Source organism: Barbatula barbatula (genome assembly GCF_947034865.1).
Source record: "Barbatula barbatula genome assembly, chromosome: 1".
Taxonomy (NCBI): domain Eukaryota; kingdom Metazoa; phylum Chordata; class Actinopteri; order Cypriniformes; family Nemacheilidae; genus Barbatula; species Barbatula barbatula.
Window position 1 is genome coordinate 35,000,638 of NC_136766.1, and position 25,908 is coordinate 35,026,545.

At 37.8% G+C, this 25,908-nt stretch overlaps 3 protein-coding genes across 4 annotated transcripts; all 3 read right to left on the bottom strand.

Moving 5' to 3' along the window:
- Positions 1-3,155: 3,155 nt before the first annotated feature.
- On the bottom strand, positions 3,156-12,375 carry adisspb (adipose secreted signaling protein b). Its single transcript, XM_079456376.1, has 6 exons — positions 12,119-12,375; positions 10,668-10,750; positions 7,443-7,579; positions 5,674-5,812; positions 5,409-5,534; positions 3,156-4,665 (listed from the first exon to the last, which is right to left on the bottom strand). The coding sequence occupies exons 2-6, from the start codon at positions 10,684-10,686 to the stop codon at positions 4,565-4,567; spliced, it is 522 nt and encodes a 173-aa protein (XP_079312502.1). The 5' UTR covers positions 10,687-10,750; positions 12,119-12,375; the 3' UTR covers positions 3,156-4,564.
- A 1,711-nt stretch (positions 12,376-14,086) lies between these two features.
- On the bottom strand, positions 14,087-15,963 carry LOC306896524 (uncharacterized protein). Its single transcript, XM_079460615.1, has 4 exons — positions 15,922-15,963; positions 15,441-15,549; positions 14,555-14,761; positions 14,087-14,482 (listed from the first exon to the last, which is right to left on the bottom strand). The coding sequence occupies exons 1-4, from the start codon at positions 15,952-15,954 to the stop codon at positions 14,397-14,399; spliced, it is 435 nt and encodes a 144-aa protein (XP_079316741.1). The 5' UTR covers positions 15,955-15,963; the 3' UTR covers positions 14,087-14,396.
- A 966-nt stretch (positions 15,964-16,929) lies between these two features.
- Positions 16,930-19,909, bottom strand: LOC306891576 (uncharacterized protein). Of its 2 annotated transcripts, XM_079451942.1 has the most exons (7): positions 19,795-19,881; positions 19,420-19,539; positions 19,196-19,295; positions 18,790-18,993; positions 18,164-18,714; positions 17,746-18,127; positions 16,930-16,991 (listed from the first exon to the last, which is right to left on the bottom strand). In XM_079451942.1, the coding sequence occupies exons 1-5, from the start codon at positions 19,822-19,824 to the stop codon at positions 18,632-18,634; spliced, it is 537 nt and encodes a 178-aa protein (XP_079308068.1). In that variant the 5' UTR covers positions 19,825-19,881; the 3' UTR covers positions 16,930-16,991; positions 17,746-18,127; positions 18,164-18,631. The 2 variants fall into 2 exon arrangements, with proteins under 2 accessions (XP_079308068.1, XP_079308069.1); XM_079451943.1 differs by lacking the exon at positions 19,420-19,539 and having other exon boundaries at positions 19,795-19,909.
- Between the last annotated feature and the right edge of the window lie 5,999 nt (positions 19,910-25,908).

The window sequence follows — 25,908 nt, forward strand, 5'->3', positions numbered from 1 at the left end:
TGTAGTGGTCAGATGAATCTGATGAAAGTTTGTTTTGTTTGCTTCTTGAATTATTGAAAGTAAAAGAGGAAGCCAGCAGCTTTATTTTTTCTCTTTTGTTTATTAATGTGACATTTTTCATTTAGATTTCTTGATATTCAGAAATTCGTTCGTTGTGAAATATGGTTGTAAAATCAAGTCGCTTTTTATGGAGCAGATAAAGAAAACGATTGAAGCTCGTTTAAAAGGTGTCGACACGCATTACGTTTGTTGAAAGAATGACCAGGTGATGTGCAAAGAGTACCTTCCTGATGTAACACGCTGGACGATAAACCGACCCTTGGCTTTAAGAAAAACAATGGTTTCACTTTAGTTAAATCAACAAATAAAACATGCTTACTGATTACCCCAAAATAACATCGGTTTAATATATAAACCAACTAACCCGTGGGTATAACATGTTATAGTCATCAATCGATGCAGACGGATTGTGGGGGTCACAATATAATTCCCATGATGGTCTCTCTGTTTTTAAGTAGTTCACTCGTTGTGTATTTATTGACACTCATCTCATCGTTTAATTGTTGCCATAACACACCACAACAACATCACAGACTTTTATCAGCGTGCGTAATGACATCATTGCGGTTTTCAGTTGCGTGATTTCTCATTATTGAATTCAGCACAGATTAAACCGTGCACGTGATGAATGGAGCTGTCACTCACTTTTTTACAGCCACGGCATACTGGAGACGTTTCATTGTCTTCTCTCTGTCCCATCAGCCCTTTCCTTCGCCAAACAGTTCCCAAATAAAACAAAAACATCCTAAAAATACAGAAAAAGGTTCCTACAAATACATAAAGGAACAGTTTCCCAGACGGGGTTGAGACTAGTCCACTAAGTCGAAAACAACTTAAACTGACATCTCAGAATATCAGTGCTTTTTTTTTTTTCTTGAGATGAACACCCGTAATGCTTTTTGTAAGAAATGTTTATTTAAACGATTGAAATATTTAGATTTAAACCCTAGTCCTGGTTTAAGATCATCTCCTGCCGGGAGAACGCCGCATTTTACAAGTTCAGATGTGATCCTTTATACAAAATTGGCCCCTTTAGCTTGTTGACTAAATTGGGGGTCTGAAAAGAAAACGATTTGTATTGTTATTACAGTGCATTCGGTATCAGGAACGATGGGAAATATTTATTTTAGACTTGGCAAACCCATTGAGGCTTTGTTACATCGAAAGACCCGTTTAGCTGCGTGTGTATGCGTGTGAAGTGAAGACTGGGGCTTATTGTCACACACGAAAAGGATTTGAGTCAAAAATGCAGAGACGTAAATGCTCTGCTCATCTAGTTGGATGAATTCTAAACATCTGCAAATTGTCATTTGTTCAGCTCTTGTGTAAGCAACGATGTTAGACTGTAAGGATTCAGTTTTATTTATATTATAATGCAAAAGTTTGAACAACCTATGGCTAAAGCAGCATTTCATTGAATTTCGTTTAAATATGAAAAGCTACTTTTTTCTTAAAGAAGCAGTTCACCCAAAAATACAAATCATTTACTCACCCTCGAGTCGTTTCAAATCTCTATAAATTTAGAATAACATATTTGTAAGAATGCTTGCAACCAAGCAGTTCTTGGCCCCCATTGACTACCATAGTAGGAAAATTGAATAGAATGTAGAAAAGCAAACAGTTCTTTGGCACTTTTGACAACTTTGTAACTTTTCCTTTGGTGCCTCGGAACTGTCAGTTGCTAACATTCTTCCAAATCTTTCTTTGTGTTCAACAGAAAAATGACATTTATACAGGTTTGGAAAAACTAAAGACTGAGTACTTCATGACAGAATTTTCGTTTTTTGGGTAAGTATACCTTCAATTTCAGTCTGCGCAGGCTGTGGATGGGTCAACTTGCCTCTGCTCGTGGTGAAAAATCTCTAAGTGACAATTAAAAATGAATCATTATTAGAAAATGATCAAAGAAATTCACGAACGATGTATGCTTCTAATAAAACATCAAAGTTGTCTGTTTGTTTTCAGTGTCCAATAGTACCTACTGCTGACGCGCACTTAACAGAAAGAAAAAAAAGTTTGTTATATTGCTAACGAATTGACTTGTTCTAAATAAATAGGTGAATTGTTTTAGCACTCTCGGGTCACCACCACTTTCTAATATTTGTATTTAAAATGATTTAATTTGGGAAGGCATGTCTCACGCCCGAACAACAGACAGTCACTTCTAAAGCTTAAATGTGCGTGTAATCGGCAATCCTCATGACGTTCATTCTGACGATACCTTTTTAACATCCATTCAACCATGTTCGAGATAGATTGTAACGCTTTTCGTTCTTTATATCCTGTGTGTTATCGTCACCTCGGAGGTTGGTGGTCCTCGTTATTTTCACCCCTGCAGTTATAATCTCGAACAGGTGAAATTGATGGTGTTGCTCCTCACTCGGTGTTCGCTCCTCATTCTGCTCTGACATTGAAAATCCTCGCAGTTTTCAATGACACCTTAAAACTACAGTGTATTTGTAATAAACAAATAGTGTATTTTGAATTTAAAATCTAAAATTAGGACTCGAAATTAGTTCACATATTGAAAAGTGTCACGTGTGCATCTTGCAGTAGTAGAATTGATTTAGTTATTAATCCTGATAGATTTAACCAACAATGTCGAGATTTATGAAGTTTTGTTTCAATTTTCCTTGCTGATTACTTCAGACAGTAAAAATACATTGATATTGAAAGACATTTGAATATACATGTAATAAAATGTAATATTGAACATATAATATATGCTAATGTGGTGTATAGAAAGAGAAGAAAATGTTTAAAAATGAAAAACAGAGTAAAGACGTGCACGTGTAGCCTATTCGCCGTGGACGCGCGCACACCCAGCACAGTGTTGATGATATTATGATGCATAATGTTGTTATTATTATTAAATATTTTACATACAACAAAATAAAACCGTGTAGCCTTAAACAAAATATTGTTTTAATGATAATAAAATGCATTCCATTTTTGGGTGAAAGTGTCAAACATTTGAAGTTTCTTTTCGTGTTGTTGTTGTTATTTGTTTGTTTAAGTGCCTATTTGTCAAACTTCAGCTGCATATTTTCTATCGTCTTATAAAATAAAGAGTGCGTTCAGACAGAACACAAAACAAAACGATGAACTAAAAAGCAACATATTACATTTATTACAACAGCATGAAACTCCAAAACTATTCTCACACCATTTAGATTTGTATATTTATACGATACGTTTTGTCAAGGAGAGGGTAGCTACACTTATTTAAAGAAAAGTCATCCCGTTCTTCAAGTCACAAGAATTATGTCTGCTTCTAATAGCATATTCGATCAGATCCATTCATAACATGAAACCTCTCATTTTTAATCTTCAACCACCATGAGAGCTCACATGTCAACTCTCATAACACATCACTGGTAACCTAAAGGTCACCTCGACCTCATCTCACCACATTCAACTATTTCTTGAACAGATGGATATCGCTACAAACGATGACAAAAACTGGCTAAAAGATTAAAAGTTAGAGAAAAGAAAGAAAGACAGTAAGATGAAATATATTAGATTTTAGGACGCTGAAATTGCCATGAGTTTATTTGATGGAGAAGATGGACACCTGGTGGATGCTCGACGCAATGATTTATACATATTTTGAAAGCATTTCAACTCGACTTTATTTGTTTTAAAAGTACAAAAAGTGACAATAAGACACATCTTAACCAGGCAGAGCATAAGCTAACATTATTTGCTCTTTTCTATGCGTCTGAATAAGTTGTAACTGTATTAAACATTACGTTTCCAGATTTCAAAACACTTTCAAAAGGAAACTATCATCCTACACAACTCGCAAGAACACAAACAAAGCCCGGACATTCAGTATGAAATGGCTTCAAGGTGACATGCTGGGATAAAGAGGAATAAACATGAATGTAATACATATTTGGTGTGGAGGCACTTTGGCTCTACATAAAAATGAAGGGCATATTATTTTGAAGAGCCCTTATGTGTTGATCTCATTAGTATTAAATAGGGCAGAAACTATTTTTAAAAAGACCAACGTATGTGACTAAAATAACCTGAGCGATTATAAATCATTGCAGTAGACGAAATACAACATTCACACTCTTTAGACATGAACAATCTCAACAAGGTTCATATCAAGTAAAACTGTTTTTTGAATCAGTGTCGCCCCCTAGTGTTTCATTCACAGTAATCTATACATACAGTTATAATCGGATCAGATTTGCGTAAGAAAGTGCATAAAAGCATCTTTTTCTTTTAAAAGTAACATTCAGTGCTAACACTTGGATTCGGTTAGAGAACAAGCACGATATATGATTGTATTCTTTAAAACCTGAAAAATGAGAAATCACAGAGAGCTATGAAAAACAATAGACCACTTCTGCATTTCACTGTAACGATACAAACAAGCGTCTTTAAAAACAGATTAAGACCCTTTGCTGGGTTCTGGATTGATGGATGTTCTGTCGCTCGCCCTCATATACGGGACGGGTGGCACTGACGGGCACGTCTGAGGCTCGGAGGTTTAGTCAAATCCTTGCCAGTCGCTCTGCTCAGAGTCGTACTCCAGCTCTGCTCCCATACACCGCACGCCTTCCAACAGCATGGGAGTCCCGTGCTGACGGTCTGACAGAGAAAACATATTCAACAAGAGAGAAAAAGTGTGTCTTAATGGCGGAAAGAATATGACATTAAATACATTCTGGGAATTCGCCCCCCAAAAATGAAAACTGCGCCATAATATTTTCACCCTTATGTTATTTAAAACCCAGAGGAACATCACAGTTTTTAAAGCAGGATGGTCAGCTTTTTTCTTTAAAAAATGTCCTAGGGCTGGCAACAATGTTTACTTTTATAGATGTTTTAACCTGGAACGCTTAAAGTCCCTTCGGATGTATTTTATTCATGCATTTAAGTTTTAAACCCCGTGAAATATTACTGTTAATGAATACACTGAAGTATGAGCTACTTTTCAGAAGTGTTTTCTCAAAAGACTTAATTTTCCACTTTCTAGAGCATTAACGGCAATATGCATTTGCTTCACTGTCACAAAAAGCACCCGAACAGTACAACCTGTGCACTATAATCCGTATAACAGCTCTGGAAGAGAAACAAATGAAAAGGCAGGTGATTTATCTTGGAGCTTGACAGCCCCAGTTCCTTTCACTTTCATTTTGTATGGCCATTCTGCAAAACCTTTGTGTTCCACGGCAGAAACAAGAGTGATAAACAGGTTGGACATGTATCCAGCTCTATTATTTCGCTTTTGACTACCACCGAGCAGTTCTCATGTGCACCAGTAGAGGGCAACACATGACCTTACAATAACTGTTGAACTTCTAGAAACAACAGTCTGATGTACTACTTACCCATGACCCGGGCATGAACTTTGACCATGACACACACGTTCTCTTTACTCTCACTGAGAATCTGAAGCTCCTCACCAATCACTCCCTCCTGATGGGCCATATATTCACACGTCACCCTGAGACCACCTGTCACACAAATCATCACATATGAATCAACATATTGTTCATTCTGTGCTCACAGAGTATGTTACCGATTGATTTACGGCTTTAGGTTTCTTTGATCAGATCTTTGGCATGACACATGTTTGTTAAGAGTCGAGCTCACCCTCTGAAGTGGGAGTTAAATGAGTGATGCGGAGGTGTGGATTCGGGATTGGTGCCGGACACACGTCTTTCCCAAGCTCTGGAACCTGAGGAAGCGTAAACACAATCTCGTACCTGTGCTGTGTCTTCAGGAAGCCCACCTGTGTCAAGAGAGAGAGAGAAACAAGTCTTGTGATGATACATGAGCAGTATCAGATTAGCAGTCTCTATTAGCAGCGTTTCAGATTTTCAAGAGCTCTTGGAGCTCTGTGCTGAGTTGGGTGCGACTTTGGAGAGAGAGACGGTATCACCGTTCCCTTACTGCACCTGACAACACTTGGTTTCATGGCAACAAGCTATTTCCATAGGGAACTGGCGATCCGCTCACGAATGAGCGGGGCAATCCCAGGTGTATGTGATGGGATCATCTGCATGCCTACCATGTATATAAGGCTCCCATAACATGGAGTTGACCAGCCAAACGTTAAAGCGCAATTTGCAGCGTTAGCAGACTTTCCTAATGTAGTCGGAGCGATCGACTGCACACACTGAGCTATAAAGGCACCATCTGTGGAAGAACTTGCATGTGAATCGGAAACTTCCATTCAATAAATGTGCAGATAATATATGATGCACAAATATTGACGCCTAACCAATATGGTGGCAAGGCGGCCTGAGTCAACACATGATTCATACATCCGTACAAACAGCGTGGTTGGGATGTGACTCCAAGCTGGCCAGGTGTGCGATGGGTGGCTTCTTTGTGAGTGATGCATTTAAAATTATTCAAGAATTATTCTTCTCACCAACCCACAACCTGACCGAGTGCGCATATACAATGAAGCCCATTCTCGCACTCGGTCAGTTGTAGAGCACACGACTGGGCAACTGAAAGAACGGAGATTACCTGGTACATACGCAGTCAACGTCACCCACGTCGTAAAAGACGAAAACCCTGCTATGTTTACCCGTTTGTGTCATGTGTAGTCATGAGACAATAGATAGCTAGCCTCGACCATTAAAAAAGACTGTTTAAAAACCATCTATATACACATAACATGTTTGAATGTTGTGCACGGAAGAGCTTCGCGCTTCTGTCTTGTGCTTCCATTGGTCAACGCCACTACAGCGTCACTGCTGTCGTGAGCAACCAGGGAAAAAAATGAACATGCTAGTCTTTCTGTTGTGATGTCGTGCGACCTCCCAGGAGCAGTTTTGGTTGCCGTATAATATGAAGAACTACTCGACGCCCCATGTCTTTACGAATTACTACGACATGCAAATCGGGCCAAAATTGGGCTAAAATCGTGTAATCTGGAGAGGCCATAACTCACATTTCATGAACTATCGTTTCTTGCTGCTTATTTTTGTCAAAGTGGACTCATCACATTCAAATGTATTTATTTGAGGAAGGAGACAGGGTGGGGGGTTTTGCTTGTGGATGTGCGCTCAATTTCACGTTAATTGTGATGTGCAAAGAGAATATTCCTGGGATCCTGTGTACGCAGAGATTCGTTCATCTGAGTTTTTTGTTGGTACGCACATTTACAGCCTTGTCCGTACGCAATGTTTTAGTATGGAATCAAGTCTTTGTACATGATGGTCTTATTTCTACATCAAATATCCAGTTTCCCTCAAAACACATTATATTCAGACAAACATTAAGTTAAAACACATATGTGATTGCATAATTTTGTGGCGAAACATTCGACATCAACACCCTTCCTGTTATGATTTAATTTCCGTCCATGACAGATAATAAAGAAATCGAGAAATATAACTCCTCCTCACCTTAACCAGGAAGCGTCCATTTGACTCAGGTATCACCATGACGACAGAGTCATGCAGTTTCTCGTCAAAGTGCACATGAGAGTGAGCGGCTGCGGAGGTTTCCTCTGTGAAACGAACGCCTGACGTCTTACAAGACGCTGTGGGGGAAAGAAAAGCATATGTGAATTACGCATGAAGAGAAAATGAGCCTTCTGAACGTCCTGAACTGTATTCACAGAGGATAAACTGAACGTTTCGCATTTTAGCCAAGTCGGCTTTATTTATATAGCGCTGTTTTACAATTTTCATCGTTACAAAGCAGCTGTACAAGAAAACATTGACTAGAAGCAAAACATATAAGGTTATGCAAGTCAAAACACAGGTCAAATATCAGACAGACTATAAATTCCTATATGCAGTGTTAATTAAATAAAACTATAAAATTCTAGCAGCCCCCCTGGCCATACAAACAGTCTGCAAACGGTGGAGAGGAACCCAAAACTCCATTGGAGGAGAAAAACCCTCAGAGGGAAACCAGGCCTAACCAGGGGATTCCAGTTCCTCTCTGGCAAAAACTGCAGCCTCTGCACAAGCCTGACAGTGCTGCACAACAAGGCAAAATAAAACAAAATAGATTTAAGATTATCATTAACAATCTATTAGTGGCTGAACTTTTGTAGAGTCGCCACGTCCTTCGTCCAGCTTTATCATCAGAGCTTTTGTCAGGTCTGGGTATGGACTGCGTCCTGCCCGCTCTGGTAACCTTGGAACAATGAGACAAGACTGGCTGAGAGTAGAGTACTGTTCTGCACTCTTTGATGCAACAAATGCATCAGTTGTTATTGGATGTGTCCCTGGTTCCGGTTGATCTAACTAGTGCAGCCTAAATCTTCAGAATATATATATTATGATAGTGGACTGTAAGATTAAAAAGATGCGTCTTTAGTCTAGATTTAAACTGACAGAGTGTGTCTGCCTCCCGGACAGTGCGAGGGAGACTGTACCAAAGTTTAGGTGCTAGATAGGAAAAGGATCTGCCGCCTGCACTTGATTTTAAATTCTAGGCATTACCAACTGACCTGACGTCTGAGAGCGTAGTGCACGTGATGGACTGAAATACAAGAGAAGTTCACTCAAGCAGTGAGGAGCTAAACCATGTAGACGTACAGCATGTTTCAAGTCTAAGAAAAATATTAAGACCACAGTTTCTTGGAATTATTTGTAACTATTTTAAATTATCCTGGCGTATTTGCCTTAAAAACATGATACAGCGCAGGAAAAAACCCAGCCTGTCACAAAAACATCAAACACACAGGCAATGTTCTTTAAAGCTTCAAATCTGATTTAATAAACAAGCTAGTAATCAGATTGTCAGACTCAGATTAATCTGATCAATGCTAACATTACATTTAAAATCCATTTGTGCTGTGAAATCGGAGTCAATCTGCACTCCTGAAAGCACAGTCAGCATGAATCCACGTCTTAGCAGCTCTAAGATCGGAAGGTTTCCGCTTGGTTGTAACGGTTCTTTTTAACAATTAATTAATTCAACAATTAATCCTGACATCAACTGAACCATTACTTTTGTTTCCTAAGAATTACTTGTGCTAAAAAAATGTTCAAGGTCGTTTCAGCTACTGTGCAGAAGTTGGCACCCTCTTCATGAGACTTTAAATAGAAAACTCTACCTGACATACGATTGGCTCGTTTGACTGGAAGGTACGACTACCTTCGCTAGAGAGGCCATAATGAGCGTTACTTTTCCTCATTCATAGTAATGACAGTAGCACATCTGGTCAGTATCTTTTTTTCTAGAAGGGACATGATTAGCCACAAATAAAAACTTCAAAATAGAAGGATTGGCGCCATGGCTAAAATTGGTGGTAAATTTGGAGGCTTTGTTGGACTGGACAGTCCCTGATGATACTGAAGAGTTTGGATACGACCTGGACATGTGGTGTCGAGTACGCTTGAGTTACAACGATGTAAACCAGGACACGAAGGCATTTGTAGAATGAGCGATCACATTATTGGCCTTGTTACAGAAGTTATGAGACTGCATCTGTTCTCCAAATGTAGAGCTCTATAAACACTTGCACACAAGACAACCCCCTCTGACAATCAACGTCTCGAAATACTATTAGTCTTGAATGGAAATATAAAATGGACTGAAAATGTGAACCAAAAGATGGAAAATCAGACTTGGGTTGCGGTTGCACTTACGCAGCAGTGGACAGAGTCTTTGCTTTGGCAGATTTGGTTCAATTGATGGACAAAGTGAATCTTAGCTGAGAAATAAGATACCAAACGGTTTATATTGGTATCTGGTGGTTAGAGTGTTGGGCTTGTGATCAGAAGGTTGCCGGTTCTAATCTCAGTGCCAGCAGGTCATGACTGAAGGGCCCTTGAGCAAGACACCTTACCCCTGATTGCTCTGCAGTAATGTGCCACTGTAAAAAAACTACTTGTAAGTCGCTTTGGATAAAAGCGTCTGCCAAATGAATAAATGTAAATGGACACATGGAACTATCAGGGCGTTCACACCTGCATTTAAAGGGGGTTGTCAGTTTGTTTTATTCTGTTGTTTTTCATAACTCCTACAATAGGAAAGCCATGTTATTCTCTAAGCTGTTCCTATGGCTGCTTTCATTTATGTTTACTTGATTTTTTTATCAATTTATGATTCCTTTTCATCTCTCAATTCATTAGTTTATACAGTGTTCTTTGAAATTGATAAATAAATCATTCTATATGATAAAAAGAAGGCTTCATATAGATCCTGTGGATTTGGTGGTTGTATTACCGACACGTTAAAGTCTTCACCTTAAATATATGATGACCCCATTTTTCCTAATTTATTTCCAAGATATACTTCTTATATTCAGAATAACATGGTCAAACCAAAATTAAATGTAAATGTCAGACAATTAATCGTCATAATCGCAATGATTTATCCAAAATAATCGCCATAGACCTACCTAGAACTACTAAATAAATAAACATCGGGAATGGTCTCTTTAAGGTGTCATATGACGCAAATACATGTTTTTCAATGCATGTTTTTCAAAGTTTTCAATTATTTAACTTTTTCAGAGGCTCTATATATTCGGCACAAGTATATGGAAGAAAATGACCTACAAAAATGTGCATGCAAGTGGCATTGTCAAAATTACTAACGAAAGGCATAAAAAGGTTTCAGGATCAAAGGATCAAATGAAATAAATAAATAGAGAGAAAGCAGCATACCTTTCTGAGCAGCGGCCATTCTGGTGTCAAATAGATGAAAAGTGAGAGAGAAACCTCAGTCACGAGCTCATCGCAGTGAAAACCTAAAAAGAGAAATGAGTGAGATATGAGTATTAACACGGGAGAGATTTGTGAACATTTCCCGTATTGCGTATGACATATCGCTTATTGCGTCTGCTAAATGACTAAATGTAAACATGTATAGGAGAGATTATAAAAAGCAAACTGGGAAGCAGTTTCTTCTAAAGAGGATATCATTTGAACCCTGTTAGGCTTGTATTGTTTTTGTTAAAGCTGACGCAGGTGTCTACGGTCTAGAAACTCAGCCACTTGCTCATCGACTTGTTCCACAGTGAAAGCAAGAGCTAGAAGTGCAGAAAAAAAGCCTTTGGGGCTGGGAGGTTTCAACATTCCATTGCTAGGAGACTTATAAGATTAGATGTAAATACGCTGAAGTGGCTAACGGCACCAGTGCGAACGCTGAACGCCAAACTGTGATGAAGAAACGTAGAAAAATATAAACCTGAATAGATTTAGGTTGGACTCTTTTGGCCTGGGCCTAGCAACAACACAGAACACCCTAGCAACCACAAATCACAAAAAGAGACTCGTGACAATCCAGAAACTGTGGTTTTCTTCAGAAACGGTTGAAAATATAGTCACGCTCCGGTGTCCCATAGCTGGTTGCACAAAAACACAATTTGTCTCCTGTCTCATGCTGTTTACACAACATTTAATGACATTTAAAACAGAACTTTAACGTTACATAATAATCGTTGCCTCTCTCTCTCTCCTTCGGTACACAGGTTTTCTAGCCACACCATCATAAGCAAATCCATAAAAACATGCTGATGCAAAACGCTTAATTCGCGTTTGGTGTGAACACGGTGTACGGTGCGTATTTGCGCGCGCAAAAGACGCGAAGTGTCAATCGCTCCTTAACAAGTTTATTTGTATTATATTGCTTAATGTTTGGGGAACCCCTACTGAAACGACATCAATTCTACTGGATGTAATGGTCATAATGGGAATTGCATTGGTTTAAATGGAAACTATAATGGCCTCAAAAGGGTAATGTGTTGGTGGGATCTGCCATGTTAATAAGACCGAGTTTTCATCAACTTTAGTGACTAGTCTCAAGCTGAAGACTATTTGTGTGAATGTGTGAACCCTTTTCACCACGGTTATACTTAAGAAACCATCGTAAATCGTGATATTTGTGGTAAATGGTGTTCAATCTGCAAAACAACAATACACTTCCGCTTTTAATAAAACTATTTCCCCTAGGTTTATTTTAGAATCTGTTTTTCACGCTAAAACAATTCAATGAAATGTGTAAACAATGTAAAGACAAACACACGTTGTTGTCAGGTTACGAGAAGTTACACGCGTGCATTCTTCTCGGATAAACATATCAACGAGCGTCTACGTGCTATAAAATGTACACTTACCTGTGATGGTAAAGTGGTGACGTTTGTCTAGTATTAGTATTCTAGGATCACACGTAAAATCACACGCTTCACAAACACTGACTGCACACGTAAAACCAGCAGGGCTGCACGACTTTACATATTTAAACCACAGCTTCCGGGTTGATCACGTGTTGTCCTGCGTTGACGCCGCGTTGAGCGATTCGGCCCGTTGAGGCGATACGCCAACGCCGGCGCCATATTGGACCGGACAAGACTGCTCAAGGACACATCCGTATGAAAGGGGAGCTGCGTTTTTTCTATATTTAAAAACATTAGCATATTCAATAGAGTGTTGAAATTGTCTTATAAATAGCTTGTCTTGGAAACGTATTCATTGTCATATGGAATTGTGAAAAATAACCGTTGACAAGCAGTGATTTGGCTCATCATCATCCTTATCGTCATCATCATGTTGGTAAATTATTGTGAAGACATGATAAGAGAACTTAACATAGGCTGATTTTAATGAAATAAATAACATCTTAAGACACACGGGACAAAGCCCTTAAGTGAGGGTTTTCCTGAAGGGGAAAACATGGCCTACGTTAGGAAGGGATTTCTTTAAAGTCACCATGAAACGGAATTTGCTATCGACTTCTTTATCCGAGTGAAATGGGTTCTGGAATTAGAAAAGAAATGTAGGGTGGGGCTTTATTTTGCCCTTTCCTTTTTGATTGGTTTGTTGTTGTTAGTTGGGCATGGATTGGAGGGCTAAAAATGTTTTTAGCTCTCTTGTTGCTTACATCATGTGGTAAAGAGTTGTTGCAAATGAATAAAAAAATAATGGTGTTCACGGATCATTCCTTTATAATAATCGCTGCAACACTTTGTAAAACACCTCCATCCTTAATTCTTAGTATTCCATGATAGTGTCTAAACACAGTGTTGTGGTTTCTGTAGATATCTGTCATTTGTAAAAAGTTTTTCCCCATTTACATGTTTTATCTAATGTTTACTGGAGCTAAAAAATGTAAGTAAAACAAAATGTAACTTGTGGAGAGGCGTTTGGGGTTCGGTGGCCGAAAAGTGTAGTGCCGCTTTAAGAGGGGTGTGCGCTGTGAACATGTGACCTTTGTTTACTACTCCCAAAAAAGGCGCGTTTCATTCATTTCGTTAAGAAATCCAACCCGGTGTGCAGCCACTTGGTAAGCTCTCTTCATTTCAAATGTTGTCTTGTCTGCTTTATGATGTACACTTCATGTTGTCTGCTGTTGCCACTCTATGTTGTTTATACTGCGGTTTCGTCCGTTGCACTTTAAAGGTAATGTTAACGCTATGTTTCGGTGAATCTAAATAAGTTACTGATTATGATAATGCAACTTATACGTTGATGAGATGGCGGAGCTGTTAGACATGAAATTAATCATACCACGAGTCCATTTATGCTTACTGTTTTAGCTTCATAAATGTTTGTCGAATTATGAATCGCGGACCGCTACTTCCTGGTTTGCCGCGTGGCATTGTGGGAGCTGTAGTTTTCTGCTTGCAGAATGCCTTTAAGCATTATACCTAATCCTCAAATTCTGCCAAATCCTATGCAAAGTATGAAGCGTCTACATGAAAATTGTGAAATAAAGATTATTAGTATATGTATTTGACTAATGCTATTTATTATGGTTGTTGAACCAAAACTGTTATTGTTTCAGGTTTATTACCTGCTGGATTCCATTTGAAAAAGTAATAAAGAAACCAAATGTGAAAAACAGAGTAATCTCCTTTTGTACACTGGGTTGCCCTTTCCGTGGGAGGAAAACGGAACACACAGCAATAGAGGAGTGTTTCTTTTAAAGTTATTCTTTTAGATTTTTTTAACTTAAGGGTTTTTCTACTAAGTATATTTGCCTTGTGTTTTCTTAATCACATGCATACATAATACTTTGAGTGTTATGTATAATAGTTGATATCTTGAGTAGTGTAAACTGAAATAAGGAGCCTTATTTGCTTTTTGCCGGTCAAGTCAACTTTATTTATAAAGCACTTTTACAATTTTCATTGTTACAAAGCAGATGTAGAAGAAAACATATTGACTATAAACAAAACATATATTGTTATACATGTGTAAAAAATGTGAAAACAAAGATGACAGACACAGATTCAGACACACAAAGGCGCACACACACACACATGCACAGCGTCCATTACCTTGAACAACACACCCAAGATAAGGAGAGAGAAACACGGGTTGAATATTTAACAGACTATACATTCCCATATGTAGTGTTAATTAAATAAAACTTTAATTTAAAACTTTAATTTTCTAGCAGCCATGAATAAGATTCACTGTAGTTCCTCCTCGTAGTTTTGGGTACTGACTCACTGTCATATTCACATCCAGAACATTTCCTGAAATAAACAAGGTTGGCTTTAAGGTTTTTGAAGTGCAATCAAAACAATCAATTTATTAATTGTGTTTACCATCAAAAACAAGAGCCATTTTCTCTGGTTTCTTGCCCATCTGTTCACATGCCCCATTCAGTAAAACAGAGATGCTCTCAAGTGGAAACACGTCCACCGTCAGGGTCTTTCCAGCACATTTGACAATAATGTTGATGCTGGCCACTTGAGAAGTTTCATCAGATTGAGGTGTTAAGGGGAGAGGCTGGTCCGGTACCGGCACGGTAGCTGAAATAATGGAAATCGAAAAGGTTTTTACATTTACACATAAATTGATTTTTATACAATGACAATTAAAAAAAAGAAAAAGAAAAGAGAACAATTTTATTTTTCTCCCTGTGATGGCTGAATTAACTAAATAGGTAAGTTTTCTAAAATTAAACTCTACACTAGCACTTGTTAAATTCCCATGTCTCTACAATGTTCTGCGGAGATGTAGGTTTTTTAAATGGTTGCTTGGGTACTCTGTCATGTTGCTAGGGAGTTGTCTGGCAGCTGACAATTGATATTGTTCCAAGCCAAAGTGAAACGAACCAACATCCATGTCATACAATGCTCTGCTGTTGATATACTGTATAGGTATAGAAATGGTTGCTAAGGTACTCTGTTTGGTTGCTAGGGAGTGGTCTGGCAGCTGACAGTTTATGATACTCCAAGCCACAAGTGAAACAAACCCACCCCCATGTTTCTATGACACTGGGCTACAAATACATCCATCTTGTTGCCTGGGTAAACCAACCCCATTTCTACTGTTTGTCACTGTGCTGCAAATATATGCCATAATAGCAGTCCCTTCACCATTATATGTCTAAAAATAACAAATGTGACGTTTTACATTCTGTAAGCACCTCTAATAAAAAAATGTTGTTCATACTGCACATAAAAAGACCACATATAACATCATTACTCAGAAGTGGACGGATTGGATGTGTGTTTGAGCTCTCTGAAGGCTCTTTCTCAATTGTCAAACTGAAGTCAGGGGTTGAACTGTTGCTTTCCGGCTTCTCCGGCTCATTCTAAGACATCAAAGAGACACCATGAAAGCATTGTTAGAAATAAAAGAAACAAAGTGTTATTATTACAAAAGCATTTGAATCAGTTTAGGGTACAGTCAGACAAAGGACACATGGTACGTGTCCTTTACATTTATTGTTACTTTAACGTCATTTATAATCTATTACATTTACATTTAGGCATTTGGCAGGTGCCAAATCCACTTTCAGTGCATTCAAGCTATATATGTTTGTATAAATAGGTGTGTTCCCTGGGATATTCATGTTTTTATTATAGTTATGAGAACAAGTGTGAAACACAGTGTCAATTTTAAATGGGTCAACAATAGAGATAGTTCCCTGACAAGTATTCTTTAGTATGAAAGATTTTCTTACCTCACCAAAGATATAGCTGTAGATGGCACCCATGCTGGTTTTAAATGTGTTGACAAGCCTTGCCTTAGCCTTTTATATGTGCTCATGGGCTGTTTCACTTTCATTTTCTTTTTAAATGCAAGTATTCAATGAAAAACTTTCTCCTGTGGGTTGGACTACTGGAGATGATTTATTGAAATGAAATCTCTGTGTCTCAAGTGCATGTCACAAATGATTCAGAGACCATGAGTGAAATAGGAATAGATAATGGTCAATTCTGTCATCATTTACTCACCCTGAGCGTATTTAGGATACGTTTTAAGTACAAGCAAATCTCACTATGGCGATGAAAGGCCCTAGCCTTTCTATGTTATCTGATCGATCTAGATCACGTTTAGTCCACCGCTTAAAACCAATCAAACCTGTTGGGGCAGTTTAAAAACACTAAAATTCCTCTGAATATGTAAAGAAACTTAAACGTTTATGTTTTTGACCTTTTATATGTTCTATTCAGGCCTTGTGTGCTTACTCCTCTGTTTCGAGTATAAGAAGAAATGGTCGGATAGTTGGGTTTCATATTATTATTATTATATTATTATTATTTCTGTCAGTGATGGATGGTTTGTTTCTGTCTTTCACGGAGCACAGAGCGATCTGTACCGTTATTTTCTTCCCCAAGAAATCATCTATTTTGACTTCATCCGAAAATTGCTGTGCAGTGTCAACAGAAGAATCACAACAGATGTGTTAAAGTCTGTACAAAGTTGGTTTTAATGGAAATTACTGTTGGGAATAACATTCAATCTTATTGGAATAAGATTAATAACACACTAGGACCTTTGTATGTAATGGTATTTATGGTAGAATTTATTTTCTTTAAATGTTTTCACACTTGGGACCTACAATGTGTGTCATGCTGTGAAGTGAAGACCTGAATATTGGGAGGCAATTTTCTTTAATCTTACACAAAACACTAATTTCAATGGTTTACGATCAACGTGGAGTCCAAAAAAAACTTGGAAAGTTATTGATGGTCATATAAGGAATTTTAATTGTGGGTTAATAATTGGGGAGACAGTACAAGATAACAGCTTGATAAGAAGCTGCTTAAGATACATTTCTGAACATTGTATAAATTCTGCAACACGTGCTGCAATCTGCTCTGGTGTAAGAACAATGCTGATTCTGTGCTAGATATTGAAATAAAGAGAAAAGCTCAAAGAAATTGAGCAGTAACTTACCCCAGCAAAGTAGCTGTAAAAGACCCCCATACTGCTTTTGAGATCAAGGCTCTTCTTCACCTTGTATACTACTGTACACGCTGCCAATTTCGTTTTTACACGCTGCCAATTTCTCCTCTGGGAAAAAGCGCGAGACTTTGGACACATAATTGCAGGTGTCTTAAGCCCGGCTAGCTCAGTCGGTAGAGCATGAGACTCTTAATCTCAGGGTCGTGGGTTCGAGCCCCACGTTGGGCGGATGCTTTTCATTATCTTGAAGTTTATAGTCAGCGGTACTTTCCGAACTATGGTCATATAAACACACTTCACGAGTTTGCATTCGTTGTGGAAAAATCAGTCTAAAAACTTCACAAAGTGTCAATAGTTTTAAAACTTTGTTGCCCGAGACAACAAAGAAGTGAGACGTCGTCGTCTGACAAATGCACATCTGACTTCAACATTTATACAATATATTATATACTTTTATTCATATAAGATAGTTTGTCAGAGTACAAAAGTTGCCCCCAGTTCCGCGGTCTATGTTTGAAATAATAACAAAACAGTAAACAATAACATTTCAGTATTGTTTTACGCACACACAGATTGACATACATGCTCGGGGCACAAAATAAATTAACAAAAAAGAAAAAAAAGATAAATCACACAAGATAACGGCACACCAAATCTCAGGACAATTCACGGCAAAGGTCAAGAGCAGGTTATCAGTTTCCCATAGCATATACACAGGTGTAGTCATAAGACATAAATAATCACGGCCAAGGATTTCAAGATTTTTCTGTCAAGGTGGCATGGCACTGCTCTGACACTTGTTTTTCAGTCAACAAAAACGTTGACAACTTTTTAGTTGAGTGGACATGCCAAAAACGTAGAACACAACTGTGTGTTTACTGTGAACGTCATGAGCCAAATTCTATTTACAGTGAAACGTGAAGGCAATGTAGTGACAGTTAGGAGATGGGATTAGAATGACAGTGTTTAGTTACACGCTGACAGAATTTGTTGGTCACAGAATTCAGTGTGACACCGGCTCATAACAGCCGAAAAGCTCAGACATCCTTCAAAATAATATAGTTTGTGTTTCCTAAGGCCGGGACGCCGGGACTGCAGTTAACTTCCGGTTTGTGTTTGGCTAGTGTCTAACAATCTATAATTTATTTCATTTATGTTAATACTCATTTATATTATTATTTTATTGTATAATAATTGTATTAACTAAATGTATGTAAAATTGTATGTTAAACAATTTGTTGAATGGGTCCTGTAGTTTGGTCCTGTATGGTACATTGACATCTAGCGGTTGAGCTTGATATCGCAGTCTGAATTCAAAATATTGGAGATTTTAGAGTTTCTTCTCGGCTTGTTATTAGAAATAATGTGAATGTGTACTGGAAGTGAAGGGCAGTATTTTCTATAGTTGTCTATATTCCTACATTATAGCAGTAAACGGGAATACGGAAGCTTCTCGTGTCGCATTTGGTGCTGAAAACCTGCTAGCAGGTAGGAATTAGATTCACTGTAGTTCCTCCTCGTAGTTTATACTGACTCACTGTCTTGTTCACATCCAGAATATCTCCTGAAATAAATAAGGTAAGCTATTACTTTCTTGAAGTGGGACAAAATTCATTACGATCAATTTATGAATGTTTACCATTACAAATAAGAATCATTTTCTCAGGTTTCTTCACTGCATGTTCACACGCCTCCTTGAGAATAACAGAGATCCTTTCAAGTGGGAACACATCTATGGTCCTGCTCTTCCCAGCACATTTAACAATTAAGTTGATCTTGTCCACTTGAGAAGCTTCGTCGGGTTGAGGCGGCGAGGGGACAGACTGCACCGCTTCATGTTGATCTGAAATAATAAAACAACATAAGGCATAAACCATATGGTTTTTGCAATTAAACGTATATTTCTTTCATACAATAACAATGAAGAAAAATAAAATTATGAATAATAAAACACACTATTCATATATTGCACAGTGCACATATTTACAGACACCACACATTACATCAACAGTCAGAAGTGGATGGATAAGAAACACGTGTCGTACATTGGTTTGAACTCTCTGGTGTCTCTCTCGTCACAAGGCTGGCAGGGATTGAACTGCTGCTTTCAGGGGGAGACATCTCCTGCTCTGTCTCCTCGAAGAACTTTAAAGTTATAATATTAACAAGTGAAAAGTCATTTTAATACTTCAAATTGGCTACTCCCAGACAAATTATACATGTTAGATTTCCTACATTTTGGCATACGCTTTTATCCAAAGGGACTTACATTGCATAATAATACACTTCTTCGATTTTTTCTAAAAGCAACATATTGTGCAATTCCTGGGATCGAACCCATGACCGACGTTGCTAGCGCCATGCGGTTATCACCGAGCCAAAGGATTCCCTAAATAACATAACATTACACTACTTACAGTGCATTCAACTCAATATATTAGAATCAGTAGGCGTGCAGGTTATTTAGCACAATCATTTTTAAAGGTAAAATAAATATTGCAAGAAGCTGCTTAAGATACATTTCTGAACATTGTATAAATTCTGCAACACGTGCTGCAATCTGCTCTGGTGTAAGAACAATGCTGATTCTGTGCTAGATATTGAAAGAAAGAGAAAAGCTCAAAGAAATTGAGCAGTAACTTACCCCAGCAAAGTAGCTGTAAAAGACCCCCATGCTTTCAATCTATAGGCGCAGAATGAGATCAAGCCTCTTCTTCACCTTGTATACTGTAGCCTACAAGCTATCACTTTCGATTTCCTTTAAAAGGCCTATTTCATAATAAGTTCTGGGATTTCCTGGGAAAACCCAGAGACTTTGGACATCATAAATGATCCAGAGATAAGTGCATTGCAACAATACTTTTTACAGCATTTATTAAACTCGGTTAATTATTACATCACAAAGAACAACTCGAGCGTTATGAATATGAGCGCAACAAAACAAACTGTGTGTGTGTGTGTGTGTGCGTGTGCCGCACAGAGGGATCGAAACACGTCACGTGCAGCCGTCGGCGGATCTTGACACGATCAATCTAGGGTTGTGGGTTCGAGTCCTACGTTGGCGCTTCGCTGTTCTCATATAATCAACCAAAAAAAGTGTGCGTGCGTAAGACTTTCTGCGCTAAAGTACGGCACCAGATTGTGTTTTATATGAGCATATATGAATGCTGCATATAAATCCGTTTTTGTCGCTATTATCAATGTAAATTATTTCACTAACGAATAAACTAAATAAAGTTCAGACTCAGTAAAATGGATCTATCGACACCCCTGACCCTTGAGTTGTAAGCCCGGCTAGCTCAGTCGGTAGAGCATGAGACTCTTAATCTCAGGGTCGTGGGTTCGAGCCCCACGTTGGGCGGATGCTTTTCATTATCTTGAGTTTATAGTCAGCGGTACTTTCCCAACTATGGTCCTATAAACACACTTCACGAGTTTGCATTCGTTGTGGAAAAATCAGTCTAAAAACTTTAAAAAGGAAGAATGCCGAGGTGTCAAGAGTTTTAAAACTTTGTTGCCCGAGACAACAAAGAAGTGAGACGCCGTCGTCTGACAAATGCACATCTGACTTCAACATTTATACAATATATTATATACTTTTATTCATATAAGATAGTTTGTCAGAGTACAAAAGTTGCCCCCAGTTCCGCGGTCTATGTTTGAAATAATAACAAAACAGTAAACAATAACATTTCAGTTATTTATATATGTAGTAATGCTATGGATACGTCTTTATAAAGGAAGACCTAAATACGTTCATAATAATTTTATTAAAATGAAAATTCTGTCATCATTTACTCACCCTCAAGTTGTTCCAAACCTGTATAAATGGCTTTTATTCGGATGAACAGAAATCAATATATTTGGAAGAATGTTGGCAATTGACAGTTCTGGGACATCATTGACTACCATAATAATTACTCCTACTATAGTAGTCAATTATGTCCCAGAAATGTCAGTTGTATATGTCAAATGAATTTGTACAGGTTTGGAACAATTCGTGATTAACTCAATACAGAATTTTCATCTTTGTTTGGAGTAGATATTCCTTTAAAGATCCATCTAATCTTTACATTAGGAAATGTTCAGTTCCAGACACATGAAATCGCTTCTATTCTCTCACCAATATAAAAGGCCCGCACTGCCATCTAGTGGCGTCGTAGTAAACTACAGTATAAGAGCTCGTGCTGTTTTCTACATGCTCCATATAAATACTCCAGATTTAGCTGTACCTGTGGAATTACACATCTATTTTGAATCAATTTGGAATCAGCATTGCAGTAACTACAGCTTCTGCTTACATCAAATTTGTGCTTGATGAGAGTATATGACAGCCATGACGTCAGCGACATTTATCTAGTCTCTGTGGCGCTACCTCGATCAGGATCGGCGGTCTCGCTCTCCAATGTGAGAATGGACGGGAGCCAATCGGGGCTCTCGCTGTCCATTGTGAGAATGGACGGGAGCCAATCGGGGCTCTCGCTGTCCATTGTGAGAATGGACGGGAGCCAATCGGGGCTCTCGCTGTCCATTGTGAGATTGGACGGGAGCCAATCGCGTCGCGGGATGAGAATGGACCACGAACACGCCCATTGTCAGACTGGATTACGAGCCCACAGGTAGCGGATTCATGAGCAAAGTAAGTAATACAAGTTATGTTTTAATCTTAACACTCTGTTCTTAATTAGTTATTAAGTCGATCCTTTTTCAGTCACAAATGTCGTTTCGTCGAGTGTTGCTCCGCGATTGCGTGCTTTTGCGAAATGACGAGCGCAGGTAACGGACAATGAAGCATCAAAGTAAATTTTAAAAACCTGTTTTCCTCTTCTGTTAACCATATTCTTATTATTAAAACATTCGTTGCGTTTTCATCTGTAATAAATAACAAACAAGGTTTGTCGAGTGCCTCCCTGAAGCAACCGGTAATGTTAACTTCGGCTAACGTCACTTTGTTTACAACACATTGTAAGGGAAACATTACATGAACTTTATGTCAAACTTTGGTTTCGTGATCAATTATTAGGAATCTGTGTTATGTTGCCTTCATTTCGTTCTTCCGCCGTAATTTCGATATTCTGTGTATTAACTGTGGTCGGGTTATAACGATTTGCCAGTAATCATAGATATTATACCTAATTTATTCATCTCAAAGTTCGTTTTGACAAAACATAAACTATATTCGTAAACGTAGTCATCCCTTTCGAAAATGTATCATGGTTTTACTAGAGTAAATGTTTATTAGCCATGTTTTTTGCATATTGATAAAACAGTGGTTAAACAAATGGTAATTGTTTAAAAGGTTAAGTAGATGTTATGTTTAAACTATGGTTAGATTAGCAAAACCTTCTATTTGTGGGTGCAAACTACTCTTTCCTTTTTTGTTATGAAATCAGCGGTACCATAATTAAGTCAGCTTCAGGTTGTAATTGAAATGCATGTTTTTATGGTTTAAACCTTACATTTGAATGAAATAATAATACTAGTAATCAGTGTATTTATCCAGTACCTGCAAAAATGAACCCTTTTGCTTTTATTCCCATGTTATGCTTAGACAAAGAGTCACAAGGGTATGGGAGATGGCGAGTGGATGGCCAGGCTGAGGACTTTTGCCAGCTCTGGGGTCTGGCCTTCTGGAGGAGGCAATAGACCAGCTCACCAATACCACTTGCTCAGTAGCACCGTTGGTCAGGCTCCGTTGAGAAGGAAGAAGATGCCATCAGCACCAGGAGTTTTTTCACCGACTGCTGAAAAACCACCAACACCGCGGCAACTCTTTCCTGCTCCACCCCAGGTGCTCAAATGGTGATGCTGATGCCGATGCCAGTGGCCTCACAGAGGCCTGTGCTGTTTCCTGCTTCACAGGCTCCTATTGTCAGCCTCTCTTCTGCTCCTTCTCCTGCTGCTTCTGCTGGTCCAGTTCGAAAACTCACACGAAAAGTGCTGCACAACACGTGCAAGAAATGTGGGAAGTTCAGGACAGCAGAGACTGGGCACAGCCAATACAAGGGGGTTGTATACTGTCCCTCTGTAGAGGCTGTACCAAAGGAACAGTGGTTGGAGAATATAAAAAAAAGTAACTCCAAGTAAAAATGCAAAGATCATTTAATTACCTTCTTGTCATTTCAAACCTGTTTGACTGTCTTTCTTCTGCGAAACACAAAATATATTTAAAAGTTTGTGAACAAAAACCATTGGTCCCCATTCACTATTTTGTTTGGGCACATAATATCAACGGCAAACAATGGTTTTCTGTTACCAACGTTCTTCAATGTATATTTTGTCTTCTGTAGAAAAAAGAAAGTCTTACATGTTTAAAATTACCTGAGGGTGAGTGAATGAACACATAAGTTTTATGTTGGGGTGTATTTTTCCTTTATTGATAATCTTTCTTTTAGTTATTATTAATGTATAATAGTTTTAATTGTTTGTTTTCTGTTCTGTTGCACTTTTAAAAAACTAAACGGTTTAAATAATGTATAAGAGTATTCTTCTTATTATGGTCATCTTTCTTTTAGGTATTATTAATGTATAATACTTTTAATGTTTGTTTTCTGTTCTGTTGCACTTTAAAACAACCAAACGATTTAAATAATGTACAATAGTTTTATCCAGGTACGTGTTCGGTACCGTTGCACTATAGTAAACAAAGTTTTGTGAATGTATAACCGTTTTATTCATGTATATTTAATCTTTAAATAAGTAATATAATGAAAATAGTTTAAAATAAAAGTTTTGACATAAATGCTTCTCTCCCTTTCTTTTTGTTTTGATATGCCACAGTGCATATGCTATTTTACAGTCACAATGTTATAGGCAAGGCTTGATCATTTATATTGCCCATTTCATACATGAAGGTAATTCAAAGTGCTTCACATAAAAAATGATTGGCAAAGGCAAAATAGAATAGAATACATCATGCAAAAGACATCTTTAAAAAGCAAATTAAAAAATCACAAATACAACTTAAGAATTGAAATGATAATAAAAAGGTAATAAAATTGATTAAAAAAAGAAATAAAAGTGCAGTTGGTGTGAACTAGCACAGTGCTCAGGTTGTAAATGCACATCTAAATAAATGTTTTTAATCTGGATTTAAAAGTGGCTACTGTTGTGTTATGGAAGCAGATTCAGTACATTTGCTTTTGTATAGTCAACAATTATAGGTAATAAATAATAGAATTGATTAGTTATCACTATAGAAATATACTCAAAAGTGCTTATACTCTGTGAAAAGACCTGTTTAAATGTATATATTCTGTAAAATATTAATACAATGCAATTTTTTATTGTAATAAGGAAAAACACAAATAATGTTAGCATATGTCCTATGATTTTAAACGATGAAGCATAATTCACAACAAAAAGTAAACATCTTCTTTTCTGCCAATCGTGGGATTCGAACCAGTAACCTTGTGATCATCTTTACTCCCATACAAATGCATTGTGAAATTGAAAATAGTGTTTTAACGATAGTTTACGATGAACAATATAAAAACGTTATTGCCAATGGGGAAAAAAATCACTTTCTACTCTCTCCTTTCTTTTTTTCTTTCTTTTTTCTCCCTTTTTCCTCTTTTTCCCTCTTTTTCCTTCTTCCCCTTTCTTCCCCTTCTTCCCCCTCCTTAACAGACTATTGTTCCCCAGCTTTGGCGCAATCGGTTAGCGCGTTCGGCTGTTAACCGAAAGGTTGGTGGTTCAAGCCCACCCAGGGACGCAGTCTTTAGCTTTTTTAAATGTTATATTCAGTCTGTTTTCATTAATATAATGGTGTCTTTATAAAAACATTTTCTTATGTTTATGTTGAACATCCGGATATTTAAATAGCGTAATGAAGGACATATGAGTTACATTTAGCGAGTGACATTCATTTTTTTATTAAATAGGTCTACAATTATTAATTAAACTTCATACACCATGTAGTCCTTTATGTATTTTTTTATTATTTGTAAATGTCCATCGAACGAGGTAAATATTTATACCGTATTCTGTTGTTCATATAAGGCGTAAAATAAGATTTTAATTCAAGCATTGTCTCAAAACATCTACTCCTTCTTCTAGTTTTGCCATTTTATGTTTGTTTCACTGTCAACATTAGGGGGCTTCCGGAACTCATATAGGTTGAACTACACTATTTTGAAGTTTTGACCTTCATTCCGCAAACAGACACGTGATGCGAATATAAAACGACCGCAAAAGAATCCAGAACCGAGTTTAATGTCTGATGACTGTGAGCTCGTCTCAAAAGAAGGCGTAGTCACTGTGTGGGCTTGAACCAACAACCTATCGGTGAACACCCGAACGCACTAACCGACAATAAAAACACGCAGTTCAATTACAACCTGAAGCTAACTTAACTATGGTACCCCTGATTTCACAACAGAGAAGGAAAGAGTAGTTTGCACCCACAAATAGAAGGTTTTGCCAATCTAACCATAGTTTAACCATAACATCTGCTGTAAAACTGTGTTAAAACAAATGGTAATCAATACGCAAAATCGAAATTACGACGGAAGAACGAAACGAAGGCAACATAACACACATTCCGAATCCTAATAATTGATCACGAAACCAAAGTTTGACATAAAGTTCATGTAATGTTTCCGATACAATGTGTTGTAAACAAAGTGACGTTAGCCGAAGTTAACATTACCGGTTGCTTCAGGGAGACACTCGATAAACCGCGTTTGTTATTTATTACTTGTGACGGATGAAAACGCAACGAATGTTTTAAAAATAAGAATATGGTAAACAGAAGAGG